General features: G+C 47.2%; 2 protein-coding genes across 5 annotated transcripts in view; one reads left to right on the top strand and one right to left on the bottom strand.

Annotated features, from left to right (window-relative positions):
• The window catches only part of hacd2 (3-hydroxyacyl-CoA dehydratase 2), a 28,396-nt gene extending 3,861 nt beyond the window's left edge, over window positions 1-24,535 (bottom strand). Inside the window, exons 1-6 of one of the 2 annotated variants that reach the window (XM_078403290.1) lie at window positions 24,366-24,535; window positions 16,615-16,732; window positions 12,319-12,337; window positions 10,253-10,341; window positions 8,518-8,639; window positions 1,951-2,129 (exon numbers count right to left, since the gene is read on the bottom strand). In XM_078403290.1, coding sequence (XP_078259416.1) covers window positions 1,951-2,129; window positions 8,518-8,639; window positions 10,253-10,341; window positions 12,319-12,337; window positions 16,615-16,732; window positions 24,366-24,514 — 676 coding nt within the window. In that variant the 5' untranslated portion in view covers window positions 24,515-24,535. Of the gene's footprint in view, window positions 1-1,950; window positions 2,130-8,517; window positions 8,640-10,252; window positions 10,342-12,318; window positions 12,338-16,341; window positions 16,516-16,614; window positions 16,733-24,365 lie in introns of those variants that run through there. The other variant, XM_078403291.1, reaches the window with a different exon arrangement.
• An 847-nt stretch (window positions 24,536-25,382) lies between these two features.
• Window positions 25,383-26,857, top strand: part of stam2 (signal transducing adaptor molecule (SH3 domain and ITAM motif) 2) — a 67,911-nt gene continuing 66,436 nt past the window's right edge. For all 3 annotated transcript variants that reach the window (XM_078403289.1, XM_078403288.1, XM_078403287.1), the window contains exon 1: window positions 25,383-25,700. In XM_078403289.1, coding sequence (XP_078259415.1) covers window positions 25,661-25,700 — 40 coding nt within the window. In that variant the 5' untranslated portion in view covers window positions 25,383-25,660. The remainder of the gene's footprint in view (window positions 25,701-26,857) is intronic.

Below are 26,857 nucleotides of genomic sequence, written 5' to 3'. Positions count from 1 at the left end.
GCAAAGACAGAATGTAGTCGGAGAACAGGAAGACTAGTGGGAAAACTGGGAAGGGGGAGGGGATAGAGAGGGAAAGCAGGGACTATCTGAAGTTAGAGAAATTAATGTTCATACTGCTGGAGTGCAAACTACCCAAGCGAAATATGAGGCGCTGTTGCTCCAATTTGTGCTGGGCCTCACTCTGACAATGGAGGAGGCCCAGGACAGAGAGGTCAGATTGGGAATGGGAGTGGGAGTTGAAGTGCTGAGCCACCGGGAGATCAAGTAGGTTAAGACAGACTGAGTGGAGGTGTTCAACGAAACAATTGGCGAGCCTGCACTTGGTCTCGCCGATGTAGAGAAGTTGATACCTGGAACAGCAGATACTGTAGATTAAAAAACTGCAGATGCTGGAAATCTGAGACACAAACAGCACATGCAGGATGCACTGTCGGTCACTCGGTGCTGAATGGGAAGAGAAACGGTTTCAAGTCAAGGAGCCTTTCATCAGAATGGGAAAAGTGGGAAAGTGTCCGTGTTTAAAGCGGCAGGGAACTTCTCTCTGCAGGTCGAGAGAACCATGGGAATGTTCGTAATAGGGTGCGGACCAAATTTATCACGGCGAAAATTACTTTTTAAAAAAAACAGACGGTGGAGACATAAAAGCAAAAGTCGTGAAACTGAAAGTCACGCTTGTGGAGAAAGATTACGGGCGGCACGGTGGCGCAGCGGTAGAGTTGCTGCCTTACTGCAAATGCAGCGCCAGAGACCCGGGTTCGATCCCGACTACGGGCGCTGTCTGTACGGAGTCTGTACGTTCTCCCCATGACCTGCGTGGGTTTGTTCCGAGATCTTCGGTTTCCTCCCACACTCCAAAGACATGTAGGCTTGTATGTACATTGGCTTGGTAAATGTAAAGATTGTCCCTAGTGGGTATAGGATAGTGTTAACGTGCGGCGATTGCTGGCTGGCGTAGACCCGGTGGGCCGAAAGGGCCTGTTTCCGCGCTGTATCTCTAAACTAAACTAAAGATGGTTATCTGAAGATGGTGACAGACCAACCAGAAACGTCACCCATCCATGCTCTCCAGAAATGTTGCCTGACTCACTGAGTTACCCCAGCACTTTGTTTTGTTTAGTTTGGAGATACGGCATGGAAACAGGCCCTTCAGCCCACAGAGCACATGCTGACCAATGATCACGTGTACAATCTAGTTCTAAATTATCCCACTTTCGCATCCTACACCATTTATAGAAGCCAATCAACCTACCAACCTGTACGTCTTTGGAATGTGGGAGAAAACTGGAGCACCTGGGGTAAACCCAGGCCGTCACAGGGAGAGCGTACAAACTCCGCACAGACAGCCCCCGTGGTCAGGATCGAACCCAGGACTCTGGTACTGGGTTGTTGCTCTCTAGTTGTTGGTAGGACGGTTCAGTTGTCTCTCAGCAGCTGGGAAGAAAATACCCCAGAATCTGGAGATGTGCATTTTCACAGGTTTGTCGACTGAATAGCATGTGACAATAAACTGAACACTTCTGTACATCTTGCCTGATGGTAGAGGGAAGAAGATAGAGCTCTAGGGACTAGCGGAATCAAGGGATATGGGGAGCAGGCAGGCACGGGTTACTGCTTGTGGATGATCAGTCATGATCACAATGAATGGCGGTGCTGGCTCGAAGGGCCAAATGGCCTCCTTCTGCACCTAATTTCTATGTTTCGATGAATACATATATGGGCATAATGGGCATATATGAACTGGGAGGAGCCAGGATTAGGAGTATAATTGGGAATGCAGAGACTTTCGATGTTTCTAAGAGGGAATGGCGAGGCTGAGACTCATCCTGGATTATGCTGGTGGCCTTGCCATGTTGTGTGTGGAGTCAATGGAAGGGGGTTTGGTTTGCGTGATGGTCTAGTGTTGTAAACGTGCACTCTGCATTCCCCAGAGGAGACGACACGTCCACTTACTTGGAATGTAGGATACCATGACCATGATCAGGACCGTGTAGTAGTCGAAGGAGACGTTGTACGTGTTCGGCAGGGTGACGGAGTATAGGCCGGTCCTCCGCACGTGTGGCAGCGCGGCGTAGATGGTCAGCAGCTCCCCTGTGACTCCCATCGGGTAGAGAGCGATGAACAGCGAGTACCTGAGGCAGGAGCGAGGGAGCCTCCAATTAGAAATCTTAAAACTGCAACGTTTATGAACTCAATCCCACCCCATTCCCAGGATAGACAACAAAAAGCCGGAGTAACTCAGCGGGTCCAAGAATAAAGGGGAGGCCATTTAAAACTGAGGCGAGAAAAAACCTTTTCGCCTAGAGAGTTGTGAATTTGTGGAATTCTCTGCCACAGAAGGCAGTGGAGGCCAATTCACTGGATGAATTTAAAAGAGAGTTAGATAGAGCTCTAGGGGCTAGTGGGATCAAGGGATGTGGGGAGAAGGCAAGCACAGGTTACTGATTGTGGATGATCAGCCATGATCACAATGAATGGCGGTGCTGGCTCGAGAAGAGCCAAATGGCCTCCTCCTGCACCTATTTTCTATGTCTCTATGGGTCAGACACCATCTCTGGAGAAAAGGAATAGGCGACCTTTCTGGTCGAGACCCTTCTGAAGTCTGAAGAAGGGTCTCGACCAGAAACATCAACCTATTCCGTTTCTCCAGAGACGCTGCCCGGCCCGCTGAGTGACTCCAGCTTTTTGTATCTATCTTCAGTTCAAATCAAGCAAGTTCATCCTACACATCCCATTCCCAGGATTAGGACCAGCACGATCACACACACGCGCACAATCCCACCCCCTGGGTTAGGAATTACGTGCACTCTGCATTCCTTCTCCCTGGTTAGGATACACACACACGGCCCCTCAAGTTAGGGTCTTTTTTTTTTTTTAAGGTTTAGAAAGATACAGCGTGGAAACAGGTCCTTCGGCACACCGAGCTCGCCCACACGCCAGCTCCATGCCATCCCATCCTCGCATGCCACACACGCCAGGGGTAACCTCACAGAAGACAACAACCCCAGCAACAGGGGAGGAAACCCGCACTGCCACATTCTGTTCTCAAGCAATGGTTGCAATGCGCAAGTCTCCCTTCTGACCAGACAAAAAGCTAGCCAATTCCAATTGAAACAGTTGACTTTATTGACAAAAGAATCCTTTAGAGAATTCAGCAGCAACTTCTATTAAGGATTTCAGTTATCCGTAACTTCAGTTATGTGAACAGACTGTATGGCTCCTTCTCGGTGTAGGAAAGAACTGCAGATGCTGGTTTAAATCGAAGGTAGACACAAAATGCTGGAGTAACTCAGCGGGTCAGGCAGCATCTCGGGAGAGAAGGAATGGGTGACGTTTCGGGTCGAGACCCTTCTTCAGACTGATGTCAGGGGAGGGGGCTGGACAAATGTAGAATGTAGTCGGAAACTCTGCTCAGTCCGTCTTAACCCACTTGATCTCCCGGTGGCTCAGCACTTCAACTCCCCCTCCCATTCCCAATCTGGCCTTTCTGTCCTGGGCCTCCTCCATTGTCAGAGTGAGGCGCAGCGCAAATTGGAGGAACAGCGCCTCATATTTGGCTTGGGTAGTTTACACCCCAGCTGTATGAACATTGACCGCTAACTTCAGATAGCCCTTGCTTTCCCTCTCTAGCCCCTCCCCCTTCCTAGTCCTTCCACCAGTCTTCCTGTCTCCGACTACATTCTACCTTGTCCTACCCCCTCCCCTGACATCAGTCTGAAGAAGGGTCTCGACCCGAAACGTCACCCGTTCCTTCTCCCCCGAGATGCTGCCTGTCCCGCTGAGTTACCACAGCAGTTTGTGTCTACCTTCTAACTCCTTCTCAGGTTGACCTTTCTTCTCTGGGGAACAAGATGGATATTATTTATCCACGAGATGTATAATAATATTTAAAGGAAAGTCAGGCGAGGCAGATTGGAAGTACAGAATTTCCTGGGGATTATGTAAAATGGGGCGGTGGCTGAAATGGAACGCAAGGGTAGCAATCGAGTTGAAGTCTGGAATCTTGAGCAAAACACAGAGCACTGGAGGTACTCAGCGGGCAAGGCAGCATCTGTGGAGGGAATGGACAGGCAACGTTTTGGGGCGGGACCCTTCTTCAGACAGCTCATGTGGGTTAGTGTGGCCTACCACTGCTCCCAATTGATATGGTCGTACAATCCTGGCAAGTGCCACTGCCAATGCACAAAGGCAACAGGATGTGTAGATGTGGACAAGTCACGTGTAGTCTTTCCGCTGATTGGATAGCACGCAACAAAAACTTTTTATTGTCGACACAAAATGTTGGGAGTAACTCAGCGGGACAGGCAGCCTCTCTGAAGAGAATGAATGGGCGACGTTTTGGGTTGAGACTCAAAACGTCACCCATTCCTTCTCGCCAGAGATGCTGCCTGGCCCGCTGAGTTACTCCGGCATTTTGCGTCCACCTTCGATCTAAACCAGCATCTGCAGTTTCATTCTTACACAGCTTTTCACTGTACCTCAGTACACGTGACGATAAACTAAACTGAAATGAGGACTGCTCCAAACGCAGCAGTTCACACTTTGCAGCTTTGCCAATGTAGGCCCATGGTTAAACGCTTCAATTACTTTGACATTCCCCACTCAGCACACAGACATGCAGCTACCAAAACCAAGGATCCACTCTTGCACACACACTGGGAAAGCTCCTGTCTTACAGTCCCTTTTGCAGAGGGGGCAATGGATTATATCCTGGGTGGAATTAAAAGGACCCATACATTTCACCCCATTCTTTCTATGTTACAGAAAGCTGTGAAGACAAGATAGGAAAATAAACTGCATCAGAACGCAAAGCAAAAAGGCAAATCCTAGGCAGTATATCTCGAGTGGTGACCTTTAGCGTAGTTTGGAGATCCTTTAATTTAATTTAGACATACAGCGTGGAAATGGGCCATTCGACCCACTGAGTCCACGCCGACCAGTGATCCCCGCACACCAACACGATCCTACACACGCCAGGGACAATTTACAATTTTACGAAAGCCAAATTAACCCTCACATTGGTACGTCTTCAGAATTTTAGATTTAGATTTAGAGATACAGCGCAGAAACAGGCCCCTCGGCCCACCGGGTCCGCGCCGCCCAGCGATCCCCGCACACTAACACTATCCTACACCCACTAGGGACAATTTTTACATTTGCCCAGCCAATTAACCTACATACCTGTACTTCTTTGGAGTGTGGGAGGAAACCGAAGATCTCGGAGAAAGCCCACGCAGGTCACGGGGAGAATGTACAAACTCCGCACAGACAGCACCCTAGACAGGATCAAACCCGGGTCTCTGGCGCTGTCAGGCAGCGACTCTACTGCTGCACCATCTACAACGTGATCATGAGAGAGCTCCTGTCGAGATTTTAGTTTGTCACAAAGAGCTGTGAAATGGCTACAACCACCATTGAACGGAGGGGGAAGGGCCACAAATTCGCTGTTGTAGATTTTTTAATTCCTTCCCCATTACCACTGCTGAAGTTATTTAATAAGCATGTTAATGAGACAATAAGACATAGGAGCAGAATTAGGTCAATCAGCCCATTAAGTCTGCTCCGCCATTCGATAATGGCCGAACTATTTTTCCCTCTCAACCCCATTCACCAGCCTTCCAGTAACCTTTGACGTTCTTACAAATCAAGAACCTATCAAACCCTCTTTACAAATACTCAATGACTTGGCCTCCACAGCCGTCTGTGGCAATGAATTCCAGATTCACCACCTTCTGGCAGAAGAAGTTCCTCCTCATCTCCATTCCAAAGGTATGTCCTTTTATTCTGAGGCTGTGCTGACTGTCCCACTACTGGAAGCATCCACTATATCCAGGCCTTTCATTATTTGTTTGGCTTCAATGAGATTCTTCCCCCCCCCCCCCCCCCCCCCATCCTTCTAAACTCCAGCAAGTACATTCCCAGAGCCATCAAACGCTCCTCACACATTGACCTAATCATCTCAGGTATCATTCTTGTAAACTTCCTCTGGACCCTCTCCAACGCCAGCACATCCTTCCTCAGATACAGTGCCCAAAATTGCCCACAATAGTCCAAATGGGGTCTGACCCAGTGCCTTATAAAGCCTCAGCGTTTCGTCCCTGTTTTTGTATTCTAGCCCACTCAAAATAATGCTTTCATTGCCTTCCTTTCTACCGATTCGGCTTGAAATTAACTTTTTGGGAATCCTGCAACAGCATTCCCAAGTCCCTTTGCACCTCCGATTTCTGAATTCTCTCCCCATTTTTGAAAATAGTCTACACCTTGATTCCTACCACCAAAGATGTACGGCTCCACACTTTGCTACGCTATATTCCATCTGCCACTTCTCAGTCCACTCTCCTAACCTGTTCAAGTCCTTCTGCAGAGTCCCAGTTTCCTTTACACTGCCTGCCCCTCGTCTATCTTCGTATCATCAGCATCTGCAAATACCTTCATCTCATCTGCAAATCACACATGTCCGTGCGTCCTGCTTGTGTCCGTCTCAGTAACAAAACAAGATACAAATCTGAAATTTTCCTTGGAGGCTTTGGTTCAACATAAGGATGCTCACTACATTTGTGTTTTTCTAAAACACCCATTAAAGATCCTCCCTCGCCCAAAGGCAGCTTAGCTTCCACAAACTAATGGGATTTTTTTCTTCCAAATATTCTTCTGGGGGAACCAGCTATTTGTGTGGATCCGACTCTCGTACTTTTGGTCTACCTGAACCAGAAAACCAAACATTTCTCCACAGAGTTTGTGCAGGAGGACAACCACACTTTAAACCTGTAAGGCAAATATATCTAAGAGCAAGAATCAAGATGATTGAGATACGAAAGAAATGCCTCGGATATTACAGGAATCGTGATTTATTTTTTTTGGGATGCTTCCTGGTGGAACAGGAAAAACATTACTTCTTAATTTAAAGTTTGAAGACCAAATATGATTACCTGGGATGTGGTATCATCGGGCATTGCTTCAACACTTGATAGAGGGGTAAAATGCATATTCGGCTTTTAAACTTAATGGATGAATATGGAAGTGCCAATGTGTAACATTGGATGGGCAACAAAAATCTAAAAGACTGTAAACTCATTGTATGAGATGAATGGACAATGGGTCACAAAGCAGCCACTGTGACATTAAATTAAACGTGGCAAGGTCAGACACAATGATAAATTCACAGGAGGTGTAACTTTGGTGCCAGCTGGAGATTTCCGTCAAATGCTACCAGTGATCCTATGAGATATGAAAGGGGATGGACTTCTGGACATGGACTACCATCAAATGGACTCTAATGGACTTTATCGTGCACTAAATATTATTCCCTTCATCATGTATCTGTACACCTTGGATGGCTCGATTGTAATCATGTATAGTCTTTCCTCTGACTGGTTAGCACGCAACAAAAGCTTGTCACTGTACCTCGTGACAATAAATTAAACGAAAGATGAATTGAAGTCCTGTTTTAAAGCATCAAAAATTTGGGAAAATGTTAAATGATTACACTTGAAATTCTATGTGCATTCAACGGGCCATCCATCTGTGAGTTAGTTTTGAGTTTGCTCAAATTAGGAAATTGGAGAATTAATTACAAAATTTCACTACTTCAATGAAAATTGTTGCATTACGTCATGATCTGATGGAAGCCGCACGGTGGCGCAGCGGTAGAGTTGCTGCCTTACAGCGAATGCAGCGCCGGAGACTCAGGTTCGATTCTGACTACGGGCGCCGTCAGTACGGAGTTTGTACGTTCTCCCCGTGACCTGCGTGGGTTTTCTCCGAGATCGTCGGTTTCCGCCCACACTCCAAAGACGTACAGGTACGTAGGTTAATTGGCTGGGCAAATGTTTAAAAAAATTGTCCCTAGCGTGTGTAGGATAGTGTTAATGTGCGGGGATCGCTGGGCGGCGCGGACCCGGTGGGCCGAAGGGCCTGTTTCCGCGCTATATCTCTAAATCTAAAAATCTAAATCAAATCAAAAACTCAACGCTATTTGAATTAGTGATGGTTGTGTGAAAAAGCAAATTTCGGTGTGCCATCACATAATCTGGAAATAAAAGGAGTTCAAATCGTGCAACTCAGAAATTTGAATCCAGCACTACTATGTACAACAATATCAGTTTAAAAATTACTGCCACACGTCATTGAGGCGACAATAATAACTAATAATGGTGTTGAGGTAAATGCCTTTATCCCTCAAATCCCAATTTTCCTATCTAACCTCCCATTTCTATTCAGGCAACTGCGCTTCCATGTTCAACTTAGTTTTGCCGCTGTTAAGCTTAATCTTGAAACCCAGTTTTTCCCATCGCCAGAGATAGAGAGAAAAAATAATCTATACATCTATCTATATGTTATACCCTTTATCCTATACCTGTACACTGTGGATGGTTTGATTGTAATCATGTATAGTCTTTCCACTGACTGGATAGCACGTAACAATAATAAATTAAACAAATGGCATTGAACATAAAGGCAAGGTAAACTTTGCTAGTCTTTGCTTCCAAGAGCAAGAGGGTGCCTTTGGCAGCTTGTTACCTGGCCCATTTGATGGGGTAGGGCAGATGGTTGAGCAGGCTGAACGTGTAAAAGGAGTAACGCACAATCTCAGTCAGGGTCCAGGCAGCAACAAACAGGAGCACGCTATCCTCGCTCTGCACCTGGGCAACAAGAGGAGCCAACAACAGAAAATTACCTCCAGTGATAGGGTTTTAGTGTCATTTTTTTAGTTTAGAGATACAGCGTGGAAACAGGCCCTTCAGCCCACCGAGTCCGCACCAACCATCTGAAGAAGGGTCCCGACCCAAAACGTTACCCATCTCCAGAGATACTGCCTGACCCGACGAGTTACTCCAGCACTTTGTGTCTATTTCACAACGTCAATCAAACGGTCACACTAGCTCTACGTTCATAGTCAGGCATGTGACTGAGGTAAAATAAAAAGAGGAAAAGAGCCGAGCGCTTGCGCAAGGCATACAGCATGGGTCATTTGTCACCGAGTTTAGATTTTTAGATTTAGATTTTAGATTTAGAGATACAGCGCAGAAACAGGCCCTTCGGGCCACCGAGTCCGCACCGCCCAGCGATCCCCGCACACTAACACTATCCTACACACACTAGGGACAATCTTTACATTTACCCAGTCAATTAACCTACATACTTGTACGTCTTTGGAGTGTGGGAGGAAACCGAAGATCTCGGAGAAAATCCACGCAGATCACGGGGAGAACGTACAAACTCCGTACAGACAGCGCCCGTAACATATAACATATAACAACTACAGCATGGAAACAGGCCTGTCCGGCCCTACCAGTCCACGCCGACCATTCTCCCTGACCTAGTCTCATCTACCTGCACTCAGACCATAACCCTCTAATCCCCTCTTATCCATATACCTATCCAATTTACTCTTAAATAATAAAATCGAGCCAGCCTCCACCACTTCCACCGGAAGCCCATTCCATACAGCCACAACCCTCTGAGTAAAGAAGTTCCCCCTCATGTTACCCCTAAACCTTTGTCCCTCAATTCTGAAGCTATGTCCCCTTGTTGGAATCTTCCCCACTCTCAAAGGGAAAAGCCTACCCACGTCAACTCTGTCCGTCCCTCTCAAAATTTTAAAAACCTCTATCAAGTCCCCCCTCAACCTTCTACGCTCCAAAGAATAAAGACCCAACCTGTTCAACCTCTCTCTGTAGCCCAAGTGCTGAAACCCAGGCAACATTCTAGTAAATCTCCTCTGTACCCTCTCCATTTTGTCGACATCCTTCCTATAATTTGGCGACCAGAACTGCACACCATACTCCAGATTCGGCCTCACCAATGCCCTGTACAATTTCAACATTACATCCCAACTTCTATACTCGATGCTCTGATTTATAAAGGCAAGCATACCAAACGCCTTCTTCACCACCCTATCCACATGAGATTCCACCTTCAGGGAACAATGCACAGTTATTCCCAGATCCCTCTGTTCCACTGCATTCCTCAATTCCCTACCATTTACCCTGTACGTCCTATTTTGATTTGTCCTACCAAAATCGTAGGATCGAACCTGAGTCTCTGGCGCTGCATTCGCTGTAAGGCAGCAACTCTACTGCTGTGCCACCGTGCCGCCATAAGATGGGTTCATGTTATGGTAGTCAGTCCAACAAGACACCCTCTCCCAGGAACAGCTTGCAAGCAGCATCCTCAGTCATAAATGCAAGGACTACTGAAACCAGCAGCAATACAAGTGCTAACATCTTCCCTCGATCACCCCCATTCCCCCTACCTGTTTCACACTGTGTGTCACTGCCCAGGTCAGAAATACACGGGACATCACCTGGAAACCAGTCAGCACCACAGAAGATGGAACAATTCCTGCAAAACAAGAACAACACCCCAAGATAATCCTTATTTATGTAGGAAGGAACTGCAGATGCTATTTTAGACCGAAGATCTTGACACAAAGTAACTCAGCGGGACAGGCAGCATCTCTGGATAGAAGGAAAGCATGACGTTTCGGGTCTAGACCCTTCTTCAGAAGAAGTTGTCCATGCTGAGTTACTCCAGCATTTTGTGTCGATAATCTTTGTTTAGTTTAGTTTAGAGATACAGCATGGAATCAGACCCTTCAGACCAAGTCCGTGCCAACCAGCGATCCCCGCACACTAGCACTATCCTACACACTCGGTACAGTGAAATTAAAGTACCATTGAGATGTGGGTATCAGCGCAGAGAATTAAACATGCTCTATGTTTACCATCAGATGTTAGTATTCTCCATTTTTCAAAGCAACTAAACTGAGGCACTGATAAAGTTAAATTATCTCAAATCTACTCAGCTTTAGGTTCAGAGAGCACGTTCAGAAGTTATGGTAGAATTAGGCCATTCGGCCCATCGAGTCTACTCCGCCATTCAATCATAGCTAATCTCTGCCACCTAATCCCATTTTCCTGCCTTCTCCCCATCACCCTTGACACTCGTTCTCATCAAGAGTCTACTCACGAATCAAAGTTCAATCTAATCTACTCATATTAGCCAGCTGTGAAATCTCAGTGCCTGCGTGAAAATACGCAATGAATCTGTGTCCTCGTTGAACTTGACACGACAAGCCTCATTTCACGAAGAAAACATACGCACCTGTGGCTTGCCCTCTCAGTCAGAGTCATCGAGCTGCACAGCGTGGAAACAGGCCCTTCGGATTAACTGAAGGGAAGCTCCCAGCGTGCGCCGAGCAGCCGTCAAGAGAGGATGTTGCCAGGACCCGAGGGTCTGAGCTAGAGAGGTTGAGTCAGCTGGGTCTCTATTCCATGGAGTGCAGGATCAGGGGTGATCTTATTGAGATGCACAAAATCATGAGAGGAATAGATCGGGTGGATGCACAGGGTTTCTTGGCCAGAGTAGGTGAATCGAGGACCAGAGGACACAGGTTTTAAAGTGATGGGGAAAAGATTTAATAGGTATCTGAGGAGTAACTTTTTCACACAGAGGGTGGTGGGTGTATGGAATGAACTGCCAGAGGAGGTAGTTGAGGCTGGGACTATCCCATCGTTTAAGAAACAGTTAGACAGGTACATGGATGGGACAGGTTTGGAGGGATATGGGACAAACGCAGGCAACTAAGTGTGGCTGGGACATGTTGGCCAGTGCGGGCAAGTTGGGCTGAAGGGCCAGTTTCCACACTGTGTCGCTCTATGAGTGGCGGTTGAGGACAGGCCATCGAGAACAAAGAGGGGGCTGGCATGGGGGGGGGGGGGGGGGGGGAGAATGGGGAACGGAAAAATTAATACTTTGTGAATTTGTCGGCACCCTATATGTGGCGACTCTTTGCATACTTGTGTTTGCAAAACAAAGAATCTTACCATGACATGTCACATAAGATAAAGTATCATTCATTCAACTTGTCCATGCCAACGCAGGTGCCCACCTGAGCTAGACTCATTTACCTGCTTTTACCACCCGTACCCATCTAAACCATTCCCTGCCCTTGCATCTGTACAAATGTCTTTTAAACATTGTAATTGTACCTGCTTCTGCCACCTCCTCTGACAGCTCACTCTGCATATTCAACCGGCCTCTGTGTGATAAGAGAGTTGCCCCTCATGCCCTCTTTAAACTGAAGCGACTAAACCAAAACAACAGTAAAAAATACAGCATATCCAACTTGCAAAGTTTGGAGAGAGTTCAATAAACATCTTTTCATTAACAAAGCCATCGTCAATTTACAGCAGGAATGTTAGAGAAAGGACGATACAAAAAATTGACCGCCGTTCGTTGTTCTTACACAAGCGAAAGGCAATTTATTAAAAAATCATATGGTTACCTGATGCTTTAGGAATAGAAGCGCATACATACCTAGAGCACAATGAACGATCTGCGGGGGAAAAAAAGAAGATAAATTTAGCAGCGTGCTTCCACTCCTTTGCTCATTTTAGAGACATGTTGAGGTGTACAAGAGTTCAGACACTAAAGGATCTCGTGCACTGAAGCCACTGCAAAGAAGCTTGGTATTTCATTATTTGTTGTGTGCAGATTGAGCCTTAACATTAACTACATAACTTTGTGCCATAATCTTTATTAAAATTATTAGCAGAAGATCCAGGCTGACATGGAAGAACTTTTTCCTTTTATTGTAAGTTATTTAGGGGCAGCACAGTGGGGCAGTTGGTAGAACCGTTGCCTCACAGTAGCAGAGACTCGGGTTCGATCTTGACCCAGGGTGCTGTCTGTGCGGAGTTTGCTCTCATTCTCCCTGGGACCACGTGGGTTTCCTCCGGGTGCTCTGGTTTCCCAAAGACGTACGTTTGTGTAGGTTAATTGGCCTCTGTACATTGCTTCCGCGCCTGCAGGGAGTGGATGAGAAAGTGGGATAATATAGAAATAGTATGAGTGGCTCTGTGTAGGAAAGAACTGCAGATGCTGGTTTATATTGAAGGTAGACACAAAATGCTGGAGTAACTCAGCGGGACAGGCAACATCTCTGCAGAGAAGGAATGGGTGATGTTTTCAGTCGAAACCCTTCTTCAGACTGATCAATGGTCTGCGTGGACTCAGTGGGCTGAAGGGCTTTTTTTCCATGCTGTATCTGTAAACTAAACTATGATCTAGAACATAGAACAAACAATGATCTGGAACGTCCAACTTGAAAGCTTGATGCATTGTAACTTCAACTGTGACTTTCAAAAGGTCAATGTATTATGTATTGGAATAGAAAAACTATGCGTGAGTTTTAAGAAACTACTATATATAGGGCAACGGGACTAACTGGAGTTAGACTTTGGAGATACAGCACGGAAACAGGCCCTTTGGCCCACCGACCAGTAATCTAGTACACTAGCACCATCCTACATACTAGGGACAATTTATAATTTTACCTAAGGCAATTAACATACAAACCTGTACGCCTTTGGAGTGTAGGAGGAAATCGGAGCACAGTGGCGTAGCGTTAGAGTTGCTGCCTCAAAGCGCCGGAGACCCGGGTTCAATCTTGACCTCGGGCGATGTCTGTATGTTGTTTGTACGTTATCCCCGTGACTGCATTGTCCCCGTGTCTCCTCCGGGTGCTCCGGTTTCCTCCCACATGCCAAAGACGTACAGGTTTGTAGGTTAATCGGCTTCTGTAAAATTGTAAATTGTCCCTAGTTTGTGTAGGACAGCGTAGTGTACGGGGTGATCACAGGTCAGCTTGGGCTCGGTCGGTCGTAGAGCCTGTTTTCACTCTGTATCTCTAAAGTCTAAAGCTTGATGAAATCTGAAAAGTTAACTGCATCTCTCATCTCAATGAAACGTCACCGAGTCATGTTTTCCAGAGATGCTGCCTGACCCACAAAGTTACTCCAGCACTTTGTGTCTTTTTTCGCAAAAGGGAGGAGGCTGTGGACGAGGCATTTGAAAGGAAAAGGCTGAGATATTCCAACCTTGCAGTAGAGGCAGAGGAGCGAGGTTGGAGTGTAAGAGTGCGTCCAGTGGAGGTGGGGTGCAGGGGCTTTGTAGCCAGTTCCACTGCAAGGCTCCTGAGGGAAGTTGGAGTCAGAGGGCGGGCCCAAAGGAGGGCAATCAAAGAACTTGCAAATGCCGCCGAACGGAGCAGTCACTGGCTGTGGCTGAAAATAAAAGATACTGTCTGGGCTGCCACGTGACCATCTAGAGGCTAACCATAGGACACACACCCAGGTCTGATCACCCTGCGGTGGAGGTACACAACTGAAGATGTGTCTGAATGGTAGCAACATCACCTAGTGGTCACCCCCAAGAACACCAGTCAATTGTAGTACAAACCTTGGGGATTGTAACATCTAGCCCTACTAATCAATATGTAGTTCCTTGTGCCTTCATCTGATTCCATCCCGTCCCCTGAATATTTTCCTATGTTCTCCATGGCAAGTACTTCACTTGCTCTGACCCTGCTGAAGGCACTTGATAAATGCAGTGTTCTTTACAATCAACTATTAAACTGGTTCAAGGAGACATTCCTCACCTTATCAGCACATTCCAATAAATGGAATTCAGATTAAGTTTGCCTTAAAATACACATGGGCTTTTTGACTGCTGACAACAGGGCTGATACGACACTGCCTCCCACAGCCTGTAACTGTAGCAACCTTACAAGGCCACACGCCAAAGGAATCCACATTAGTCCCACTGATTAAAAGTTAATCCCATCAAGAAATAGCCCATCTCACCCAAAGCACCATCAACACAACCCATGGCGGCACAGTTCTGCCATAATCTTTATGAGAATCACTGGCAGAAGATCCAGGTTGATATGTGGAAGAACTTTCACTTTTTATTGTGAGCTACCTGGGGGCGGCACAGTGGCGCAGCTGGTAGAGCTGCTGCCTCACAGCGGCACCATCCCCGATTTTTGTTAAGGGCTTAACGTGGCAAATTATTGATTGAATTGGTTGAAAAGTACAGCATGGAAACGGGCCCTTATGCACACCGAGTCCACGCCAACCATCAATCCCATTCACACTACTTCTATGTTATCCCACTTTCTGTCCCTGTTACACATAGAGTGGTATCGGTAAATTGTCCTGAGCAATTACACAGGTCAATTATAAACTACAAACCTGCTCATCTTTGGCAATAAAAGAGACGAAATTGGAGCACACAGAGGAGACCCACGCGGTAACAGGGAGAACGTGCAAACTCCGCACAGACAGCACCTGAGATCAGGATCGAACCCGGGTCTCTGGCCTTGTGAGTTAGCTGGTCTACCAGCTGTGCCACCCTGTACATTAGTGCTTCTTAAACCATTTCTGTGTCATTCACCCTTGTCATTTCAGTGTCATTCACCCAAATTCTATCACAAAATTTCATTCACCCTCGACTAAATTTTCTTATGTTTTTTAGTCTTATTCTCCCTTGCGTATAATTTTATATATTACTTATTTTGTCACATGAGCAAAAAACATAAATTAACTCATTTCTTAAGTGTTTATTTTATTCAACGTTTTGAACATCCTAAAAATATGTAAAGAAAACTAGGAGTGAAGAAAGAAACAAAGTTTAATTACCATTGGAGAAAAAACGCATCAAATCTCCAGCTCCACTGCCATTAAAAACCAATAAGAGCTTACTAACCACTTTAATGGCAATGCCTTTTTTAAGTTTAGAAAAGATATATAAATATCTGAATAAATTAAGTCATTCACCCCTCTAGTTTCATTCACCCCAAAATAATTTCATTCACCCAAGGGCTGAACCATTCACCAGTTTAAGAAGCACTGCTGTACAACATCATCATCATCATCATCTGTGGTGTGACCACAGCTTAAGAGTTGCAATCTCTTGGTTTACCAAGAGTCACGTGAACCACATGTTGTGGTAAGGTTTGTGGGCTACAGAATGCGATGCTGAAGATAAGACATGCTGATAACAGGGAGCTAAGCCACCAAAATGCTGGAGCAAGTCAACAAGGTCAGGCAGTATCTCTGGAGAAAAAGGATAGTGGCATTTTGGGTCGGGACCTTTCTTCAGACTGATTGTAGGCGGTGGGAGGTTCCCTGAAAGGCTAATTATTGGCAAGGGGACAGCGTGAGCGGAAGAGTGATATATTGTTAAAAACTGTTGAACTGGTTAATCGACATTTAGTGGAGGAGCGGGCGGTTGGGGGGTGGGGGAGGGGAGGGGAAAACGAGGGGAGAGGAGGAGAGTGCATGTTTAAGTCACCTAAAATTTTAGACTTCAACGTTCATACCACTGGGTTGTAACCCACCTAATCGAAGTATGAGGTGATTTAGTTTAGAGATACAGCACAGAAACAGGCCCTTCAGCCTACCGGGTCTACGCCGACCAGCGATCCCCGCACATTAACACTATCCTATACCCACTTGGAACAATTTTTACATTTACCAAGCCAATTAACATACAAACCTGTACGTCTTTGGAGTGTGGGAGGAAACCGAGGATCTCGGAGAAAACCCACGCAAGTCACGGGGCGAACGTACAATCTCCGTACAGACGGCGCCCGTAGTCGGGATCGAACTCAGGTGTCCGGCGCTGCATTCGCTGAAAGGCATTAACTTTACCGCTGCGCCACCATGACCGATGTTCCACCAGTTTGCTTGTGGCCTCACTCTGGCAACGGAGGAGGCTCAGGACGGGAAGATCAGTGTGAGATAACATGGAGTGTCTGCAATCACCCACCTCCAGCAGTGCCCCCGTCTGGAAGAATTTCAGCGGCTTCTCAATGGAATAGTAGAGGCCGTGGTAGGTGCCCCGGGCGACGCCAGCTCGAACCAGACCGACCGCAATGACCATCCACCTGAAACAACAAGGGAAGCAATTCATAAATGTGACCACGGGCCTTCAACGTTCCCTCTTCTTCACAAATGTCAATGGTTCCATCTGCAGAACACCACTTGTGGTGTTTCAGTTAACCCAGCTGTTATCAGGCAAATGAACGGCCCTCTCATCAGCTAGCGTGCGGTCCTGACCTCCTAACTATCTCATTGGAGACCTTCGAGCAATCATTAATCAGACTTTATTGGACTTCAATGTTGCATAGATAGTCATGCAGCGTGGGATTGAGGGACAATAGATCACACGTGGAAGTTAACAGAGATATCCAGTTTAAATTGGCGTTGTGATCAGCAAGAAATTGCAGAGAGAATTGTGGACGCAGCCTAGACCATTACGCAAACCAATGACCCTATCATTAACTTTCTGTCCTGGGCCTCCTCCATTGTCAGAGTGAGGCCCAGCGCAAATTGGAGGAACAGCACCTCATATTTCGCTTGGGCAGCTTACACCCCAGCGGTATGAACATTTGACTTCTCTAATTTCAAATAGCTGAAGGGAAGCATCTCTGGTGAACGTGTATAAGCGATGTTTCGGGTTGGGAACCTTCTTCAGACTGGAGAATATGGAGAGATGACGCTTCGGGCCAGAACGCTTCTTCTGATAGAAGGAATCCTGACCCTAAAACATCACCTATCTATGTTCTCCAGAGATGCTGCCTGGCCCGCTGAGTTACTCCAGCACTCTGTGAAACGTCACCTATCCATGTTCTCCAGAGATGCTGCCTGACCACAGTTTAAGAATAAGGGGTAGGCCATTTAGAACTGAGATGAGGAAAAGCTTTTTCAGTCAGAGTTGTGAATCTGTGGAATTCTCTGCCTCAGAAGGCAGTGGAGGCCAATTCTCTGAATGCATTCAAGAGAGAGCTAGATAGAGCTCTTAAGGATAGCGGAGTCAGGGGGTATGGGGAGAAGGCAGGAACGGGGTACTGATTGAGAATGATCAGCCATGATCACATTAAATGGTGGTGCTGGCTCGAAGGGCCGAATGGCCTCCTCCTGAACCTATTGTCTGTGAAGCATCCCGTCCATGTTCTCCAGAGATGCTGCCTGACCCGCTGAGTTACTCCAGCACTCTGTGAAACGTCCCCTGTCCATGTTCTCCAGAGATGCTACCTGGCCCGCTGAGTTACTCCAGCACTCTGTGAAACGTCCCCTGTCCATGTTCTCCAGAGATGCTACCTGGCCCGCTGAGTTACTCCAGCACTCTGTGAAACGTCCCCTGTCCATGTTCTCCAGAGGTGCTGCCTGACCCGCTGAGTTACTCCAGCACTGTGTGCTTAGAGAGCCTAAGTGACAGAGTCCCAATGACGGACGCAAACACACAGATAAAGTTCCGCTTTCTGCTCTTAACCCCAAACTTTAATTTGCGCAACATCTTTAAAGCAATAAAAGACCAAGTATAGATTAGCAGACAAAATGGTAGACTGAGTCACACAGGGAGGGATCACAAGAAGCTCAGTTAAAGGCAGTTTTTATGGAATGGTGTAAAGTGGTGGAGAGGAGAGTCGGGGGAATTTAAGGGAGGGAAATCCAGAGTTTAGGGACTGGTTTACCAATGGAATAGTTATTAACATTGATCAATATTTTGTGGATTGTGGGGTATTAGAAGGACAAGCACAGTGGCGCAGCAGTAGACTTGCTGCCTCACATTGCCAGAGACTTGGGTTCGATCCCGACTAAGGCCGCTGTCTGTGCTGAGTTTGTACGTTCTCCCAGTGACCTGTGTGGGTTTTTTCCGACATCTTCGGTTTCCTCCCACACTCCAAAGACGTACAGGTATGTAGGTTCATTGGCTTGGTAAATGAACCTAGTGTGTGTGTAGGATAGTGTTGACGTGCGGGGATTACTGGCCGGCGCGGACTCGGTGGGCCGAAGGGCCTGTTTCCGTGCTGTATCTCTAAACTAAACCAAACCGCGTGGGTTTTCCACGGGTGCTCTGGTTTCCTCCCACACTGCAGAGACGTATAGGTCCCGAGTGTGTAAGATAGTGAGAGCGTTCGGGGTGATTGCTGGTCAGCAGAAACCCAGGAGGCTGAAGGGCCTCTTTCCACCCGGAATCTTAAAAAAAGACAAGAACTTTCAACTGGTTTTAACTGGGTTTGCATTCAGTAATTTTAGCAATTTGATTTATTTTAATCAGTACGGTGTTTTGTTTATGCCTATAATAAATTGGCACACCCGAGATTGGCCAAGAAATTATATCTCTAACATTTTACCAAGCTGGCATTGGTTTAGTATTGTTACGTGTACCGAGAGGCAGTGGAAAACTTTGTGGCATGATATCCACGCCGATGTAGAGGCCAAGTCAGTTGATATTTTTACGGTGGAGATTGATATTCGTGATCAGAACGGGTGTCGAGGGTTATGGGGAGAAGGCAGGAGAATGGGGTTGAGAGGGAAAGATAAACCAGCCATGATTGAATGGTGGGGTAGACTTGATGGGCCCAATGGCCTCATTCTGTACATAACTTATGAAGGTCATAGACTGGCAAATGGTTGCCAGTTCCTGATGAGGAGGAAACAGCATAAAATGTCTTCCTATGTTTTTTTCAATTTTATCTGCCATTTGGCATTGCATTAGAGAGACAAGCGATACAGGGACAAGAGCTACCTATCTCTTGGCACATTCCGCAGTGGGAAATCACGAGGACTAAGTAGATCAGGTCAGTGATACTGGGAATAAATGCAGAGCCTAATTGGGTTCGAATTCCGTGCCCTGTTTAATAAAGTGAAGTTTCTCTTCTCTCAGAGAGCAGAGACATTTCCTATGTCTCATTAAAAGCACAAGGATCGAAGATCTAATTAATTGCTCGGACAGAAGCACAGTTTCCAAAATGTAGAGAAGCAAAACACAAAGAGCTGGAGCAACTCAGCAGCTCAGCACAGCATACGTGGACAGAATGGACAGGCAATGTTTCGGGTCAGGATCCTTTGTTAGACTGGTTCCAGCATCTGCAGGGAGTGGTGGATACCTGGTAGATGCTGCCAGGGGTAGTGGTGGAGACAGGTATGATAGTGCATTATCATTAGTCACATGATAAAGAAATGATGAGGTTTTGTATTATTAAAATACATGAAACGATACGGGAATGTAGCATTGTCGACAGGAGTTGAGTTTAGGAGCAAAGAGGTCCTTCTGCAGTTGTACAGGGCCCTAGTGAGACTGCACCTGGAGTACTGTTTGCAGTTTTGGTCTCCAAATTTGAGGAAGGATATTCTTGCTATGGAGGGCGTGCAGCGTAGGTTTACTAGGTTAATTCCCGGAATGGCGGGACTGTCATATGTTGAAAGACTGGAGCGACTAGGCTTGTATACACTGGAATTTAGAAGGATGAGAGGAGATCTTATCGAAACGTATAAGATTATTAAGGGGTTGGACACGTTAGAGGCAGGAAACATGTTCCCAATGTTGGGGGAGTCCAGAACAAAGGGCCACAGTTTAAGAATAAGGTGTAGGCCATTTAGAACGGAGATGAGGAAAAACTTTTTCAGTCAGAGAGTTGTGAATCTGTGGAATTCTCTGCCTCAGAAGGTAGTGGAGGCCAATTCTCTGAATGCATTCAAGAGAGAGCTAGATAGAGCTCTTAAGGATAGCGGAGTCAGGGTGTATGGGGAGAAGGCAGGAACGGGGTACTGATTGAGAATGATCAGCTATGATCACATTGAATGGCGGTGTTGTCTATTGAGTGGCCATGTTTCAGTTCAGGCAGTAGGTATCATTGGCAGACATAAGACACTGCAGATGCTGAAATCCTGAGCCCAACACAAAGTATGTAGGAAGGGACTGCTGATGCTGGTTTATACTGAAAATAGACACAAAATGCTGGAGTAACTCAGCGGTAGGAAAGGAATTGGTGACGTTTTAGGTCTGAAGATGCCTCGACCCAAAACATCACCCATTCCTTCAATCCAGAGATGCTGCCTGTCCCGCTGAGTTACTCCAGCATTTTGTGCCAAACACAAAGTGCTGGAGTAACTCAGTGGGTCAGGCAGCATCTGGGGTGAACATGGCAGAGATTTCTTTTGGGTGGGGGAAAGGAGAGGTGGGGGGAGGGACAAAGACTGGCAAGTGATCGGTTGAGACAGGTAATTGACAGAAGGGTGGAGTAAGTGACAAAGTTTAGAGATGGAAAGGGGGCAATTTACAGAGGGCCATTTAGCAGAAAAACCAGCACGTCTTTGGAATGTGTGAAGAAACTGGTGCACCCGGAGAAAATCCTCAGACACAGGAAGAAAGTGCAAATTCCACACAGACAACACCTGAAGTCAGGATGGAACCCGGATCTCTGGCGCTGCGAGGCAGCAACTCTACCAGCTGTGCCACTGTGCCGCCCCCATAACAGTCCTGCATTATTTTCTGGGAGTTTGCTACATTCCCAAATCCCTGTCTCATTAATAAAGCTTGCGCAGGAAGGGACTGCAGAAGCTGGCTTACACCGAAGATCGACACCAGAGATGGGTCTCGACCTGAAACGTCACCCATTCCTTCTCTCCAGAGATGCTGCCAGTCCCGCTGAGTTACTCCAGCATTTTGTTTCTAGCATTTATAGCGCATTTTGGCAGCAATGTTGTGAATGTCACGAATGCAAAAATAATCTCTTGGCATCTTTTCCTTGTCACTCCCTATAACAGGGATTGTGTCTTTATTTTTTTGGCATCTTTAATTGTGTCTTTCTTGACTCTCTTAGCGATGAGTGCTTGCGCTGTGAGCTGCTTTTAGGTCGTCCTCTCACATTTCGAATACCATTTAATTGTACTAGTGTAGTCTGTTGCAGGGGCTGCAGCAGGAAGAGCTATAAATAGCAAGAACCTGAACATTTTCTGTTCCTCCATCCCCTAGGAATAAAATTGTAACAATGCTGCTGATTTCATGCGTTCTTTCTGAAGATATTTCAATTCAAGGACAAGCAATCATACAGTTCTCCGATACTTTGAACCCAGTGATAAGCAACTTCTCATCATCTGTCCAAGCTAAATCTCAGTTCCGACTCAAAACAGCACCATCCATTCCCTTCACAGGTGATGCCTGCCTGACCCATTGAGTTCCTCCAGCGCACTTTGTCTTTTGCTCGAGTTTAGTATAGTTTATTGTCACGTGCACCGAGCTACGGGGTGAAAAGCTTTTGTTGCGTGCTATCCAGTCAGCGGAAAGACAACACATGATTACAATCAAGCCGTCCACAGTGTACAGATACATGATAAGGGAATAACGTTTAGTGTAAGATAACGCCAGTAAAGTCCGATTAAAGATGGTCCGAGGGTCTCCAATGAGGGAGATAGTAGTTCAGGACTGCTCTCTAGTTGTGGTAGGACGGTTCGGTTGCCCGACAACAGCTGGGAAGAAACTGTGCCTGAATCTGGAGGTGCAGATTCCAGCACCTGCAGTTCCTTGTGTCCTCAGTTTTATTCTGCTTCCCACCACATCATAGTCTGCCAACTCTGTTGAGTGGGGAAACTCAGCTTAGCAGCCAGCAGAGCTGTGTTGACAGAGCAGTCTCTGGCCTTAAACAGTAGAACTGTAAAGTTACAACGCAAAGTTGCCTCAGATTTACAACATGGGTGCAATGGGGATAAAGTCCATGACTGCCTGACTGTGAGATTTGTCAATGATCTGCCCATACACACCCTCAGTAGACAAGCCTAAAAACGCAAAAAAGCATTGCACATCTGGAAATATTAAACTAAGACACTAAAAAAGTGTAGGAAAAACTGTGTAAATCATCAACTTTGTAATGTTAACTACACATGATGCTGACCTGCTGAATATTTAAAATCTTTCATGCAGTTCTTTCTGCTAATAATGCAATATTGGTTCAAGTGGAAGACAAAAGAGGTATTGCATCTATTTAACCACATTTTTGCTGCATATACTGATTCCTCCAATTCAGCAGTCTGTCAGTTTTAGGGACCATTCATACATGGTGTTTGTTCGCCCTACATAGTAAGACTAAAGAACAAGGAGGAAAACGAAGTGGAAGCCTACATTTGCATTAGGAACACTACCTGTGCTATATTCAGCTAATGTACTATTACAATATTAATCAGAGCTCAGATTTGGCACTTAGTGAGGGCAATCAGGATGCATCACAGCTTGGTTTGGGAACAATTTGGGAACGCAAGAAATTGTTGAGAATTGAAGACGCAGCCTAGACTGTCACACAAGAAGGGTCTCGACCCAAAACATCACCCATTCCTCCTATCCAGAGATGCTGCCTGTCCCGCTGAGTTACCCCAGCATTTTGTGTCCATCTTCGGTGTAAACCAACATCTGCCATTCCTTCCTACACAAACCGACCTCTCTTCCATTGACTCCATCTATATTTCATGCTGCCTCAGCAAGGCCATCAGCATTATCAAGGACCAATCTCACCCAGTCACTCCCTCTTCTCCCCTCTCTCATCAGGCAAGGGGTATAGAAGTAAGAAAATCACACCTCCAGATTCAGTGAGTTTCTTCAGTCTGAAGAAGGGTCTCAACACGAAAGTCACCTATTCCTTCTCTCCAGAGATGCCGCTGAGTTACTCCAGCATTTTGTGTCTACCTTCAATTTAAACCAACATCTGCAGTTCTTTCCTAGACAGTTTCTTCCCAACTGTTATCAGGCAACTAAACCATCCAGAAAACAGTCCTGAGTTACTACCTCACTCACTGGAGACCCTTAGATTTTCTTTAATCAGATTTTGCCTTGCACTAAACCTTATTCCCTTATCATTTTATTTAGTTTATTTAGAGATACAGCAAGGCCCACCAAGTCCACGCTGACCATTAACCGACACACTGTTAGGGGCAGTTTACAATTTTTACTGAAGCCAATTAACCTACAAACCTGCATGTCTTTGGAGCGTGGGAGGAAACTTGAGCATCCGCGGAAAACCCTCGCAGGTCACGGGGAGAACGTACAAATTCCGTACAGACAGCACCCGTAGTCAGGATCAATCAATAGACAATAGGTGCAGGAGGAGGCCATTCGGCCCTTCGAGTTAGCACCAATCCTGGGTCTCTGGCACCCATAAGGCAGCAACTCTACCGCTGCGCCACCGTGCCACCCCAGATCATGAACAGTACCGATCCTGTATCTGTACACTGTGGATTGTCATCATGTATTGTCTTTCCGCTGACTGGATAGCACGCAACAGAAAAGCTTTTCACTGTACCTCACGGTACACGTGACAATAAACCAAACTAACTGACTGAATATTTGCAATCTTTTACGCAGTTCTTCCCCCATTTCAAGTGGAAGACAAGTGTGGCATTGCAACTATTGCGATATTTAACCACATTTTTGCTGCATATCCGGATTCCTCCAATTTTGCAGCCCCTTAAGAGTTTTAGGGACTATCCCTAAATTATATTGGTTGACCATGCTGTCATGGTAAGAGTAAAGAACAAGGAGAAAATCGACGTGAAAGCTTACATTCGCGCTAGAAGCACTATGTTTACTATATTCAGGTAATGTATATAGTACATTATAGTATATAGTACCGTCACAATGTTAATCAGAGCTTGGATTTGGCGCTTTGTGCGCTTGGAGAGGGCGATGGTGATTTGGCGACGATCCCTACGCGAAGAAGGAGGAGAAAGGGTTTGAATTCTCACCCGGCGGTCATCACCACGTTGTAAATGACCATGTAGGCGGTGGCGATGGGCCCCGGGCCCCTTCTGCGCCGGGTGGCTGCATCGCTGGCGCCGCGTTTGTGCTCCGGCCCGCGCTCCGCTGCTGCCGCCGCTGCTCCCGCCGCCGCCATGGTGATCGCTCGTCACTGAGACCCTCCGCGCATGCGCCGGAGCTGCCCTCGCCACAACACCCCCCCCCCCCACCCCCTAGCGGCGCGGATGGTGAATGACGCCTCGCCTGCTACCGCCCCCTGGCCTGGCGCCTGGTGAATCACAGACCCCCCGCGCGCGCGCACGCACGCACACCCGCTATCGCCCCCTGGACTGGCGCCTGGTCAATTTCAGCCTCCCCCCAACACACACACACCCGCTACCGCCCCTGTACCGACGCCTGGTGAATTACAGTCCCCAACACACGTACACACACACGCCCGCTACCGCCCCCTGGCTTGGATGACAGAAAATTACCGCCCCCTAGAGGCGAGGATGGTGGATCGCTCCTCGCCCGCTACCGCCCCCTGGACTGGCGCCTGGTGAATCACAGCCCCAGCATTTGCCTGCAGTACATGCCCGCTACCGCCCCCAGCGGCGCGAATGGTGAATCGTTCCTCCAGCTCCTCACCCATGACCGCCCCCCAAGACTGGCGCATAGAGAATTACATCTCCCACCACACAGTTGCCTGTGCGTTGGCCGAGTGTGAATTACCCGCTCGATGCCGCCCCCTGCCTTGGCTGAGTGTGAATTACCCGCTCGTGGCGCCCCCTGCCTTGGCTGAGTGGGAATTACCCGTTCGATGCCGCCCCCTGCCTTGGCTGAGTGTGAATTACCCGCTCGTTGCTGCCCCCTGCCTAGGCTGAGTGTCAATTACCCGCTCGTTGCTGCCCCCTGCCTCGGCTGAGTGTGAATTACCCGCTCGTTGCCGCCCCCTGCCTTGGCTGAGTGTGAATTACCCGCTCGATACCGCCCCCCTGCGTTGGCTGACAGTGAACGACCCGCCGTATCTCCCTCCCACGACGCCATTTAACTCCCGACGCCGACTCCCTTGGAATATTCAGGAACTGCGAGGTGTCTGCACTCCAGTCGAGCGGGGAAGAAGTGGAGGCCTCGGGCCCGAGGATGTGACAGCGGGCGGCGGCAGCAGCAGCAGCAGCACCAGGAGGGCGAGCGCTACGGGCTTAGGGCAGCGGCGAGGCCGAGGCCTGAACTGCGGCCTACCTCTGGATCCGTCTCCCTCTCCACCTCACAGCTTCCCTCCCTCCTCCCTCCCTCGCCAACCATGCCTTTCTTCGCCAACAACCCCTTCGATCAAGACGTGGGTGAGTCTGCCACCACTTTTTAAATCTTTCTTTTTTTTTTAAATTAGTTTTATATTAATATTCTTTCTGCTCTAATTCCACTGTCAGCCGTGGTTAAGACAGTGAACTGTCAGCCCCTCTCTCTCGGGCTTGGCTCAAGTCCATGTTTTTCCTCCTTAAACCTCTCTGACTGTGGTGATCACAGGATGAAGCCACTCGGCCCATTGCACACTGTGCTGTCTCCTTGAGAGAACCTCCTGATTACATTTTATCTCTGTCTCCTTTGTTGTCACCTTCACTTATCTAATGTAAGAAAATAACTGCAGATGCTGGTACAAATCGAAGGTATTTATTCACAAAATGCTGGAGTAACTCAGCGGGACAGGCAGCATCTCAGGAGAGAAGGAATGGGTGACGTTTCGGGTCGAGACCCTTCTTCAGACTGATGATTCTCATAGATTCTCCTATCTAATGATGATCTAATCCTCATTTTCCCCGAACCACATCTCTTTTGTCTCGTTTTCGCACCTGACACTTCCATACCTCTGTGTCTCTCTCTCTCTCCCTCTCCCCTGACTCGGTCTGAAGAAGGATCTCGACCCGAAACGTTGCCCATTCCTTCTCTCCAGAGATGCTGCCTGGTCCCGTTGAGTTACTCCAGCTTTTTGTGTCTGTCTTTGGTTTAAACCGGCATCTGCAGTTCATTCCTAGAGCTTCTCTATCCTGGGCCTCCTCCATTTGCCCAGGGTGTGGCCTTGGGTAGAGAGACACAAAGTCCTGGAGAATCTCTGGGGTAAAAAGATTAGGTGACATTTCGGGTTGGGAACCTTTCTTCAGGCCTTGGGTAGGAACGGAGGAACAATATTTTGTTTGGGTAACTTACAATCCAATGATATGAACATTGTATGGGTGATCGCTGGTCGGCGTGGGCTCGGTGGTCCAAGGGGCCTGTTTCCTCGCTGTATCTCTAAACTCAGAAGGTCAGTCTGAAGAAACATCACCCATCCTTTTTCTCCAGATATGAACATTGAATTCTCCAATTTCAAATAATACCCCTAACTCTCCCATCCTTCAGTGAGGGCTCGGGCAAACTGGAAGAACAGGAGATTGTTTTCTGCTTGAGTAACTGACAAACCAATGGCACTAACATTGAATTTGTCAATTTGAAGTAATATTCC

The sequence above is a fragment of the Rhinoraja longicauda genome, chromosome 8 (assembly GCF_053455715.1).
Source record: "Rhinoraja longicauda isolate Sanriku21f chromosome 8, sRhiLon1.1, whole genome shotgun sequence".
Lineage (NCBI taxonomy): Eukaryota > Metazoa > Chordata > Chondrichthyes > Rajiformes > Arhynchobatidae > Rhinoraja > Rhinoraja longicauda.
This window is presented reverse-complemented; position numbering and strand designations above follow the sequence as displayed.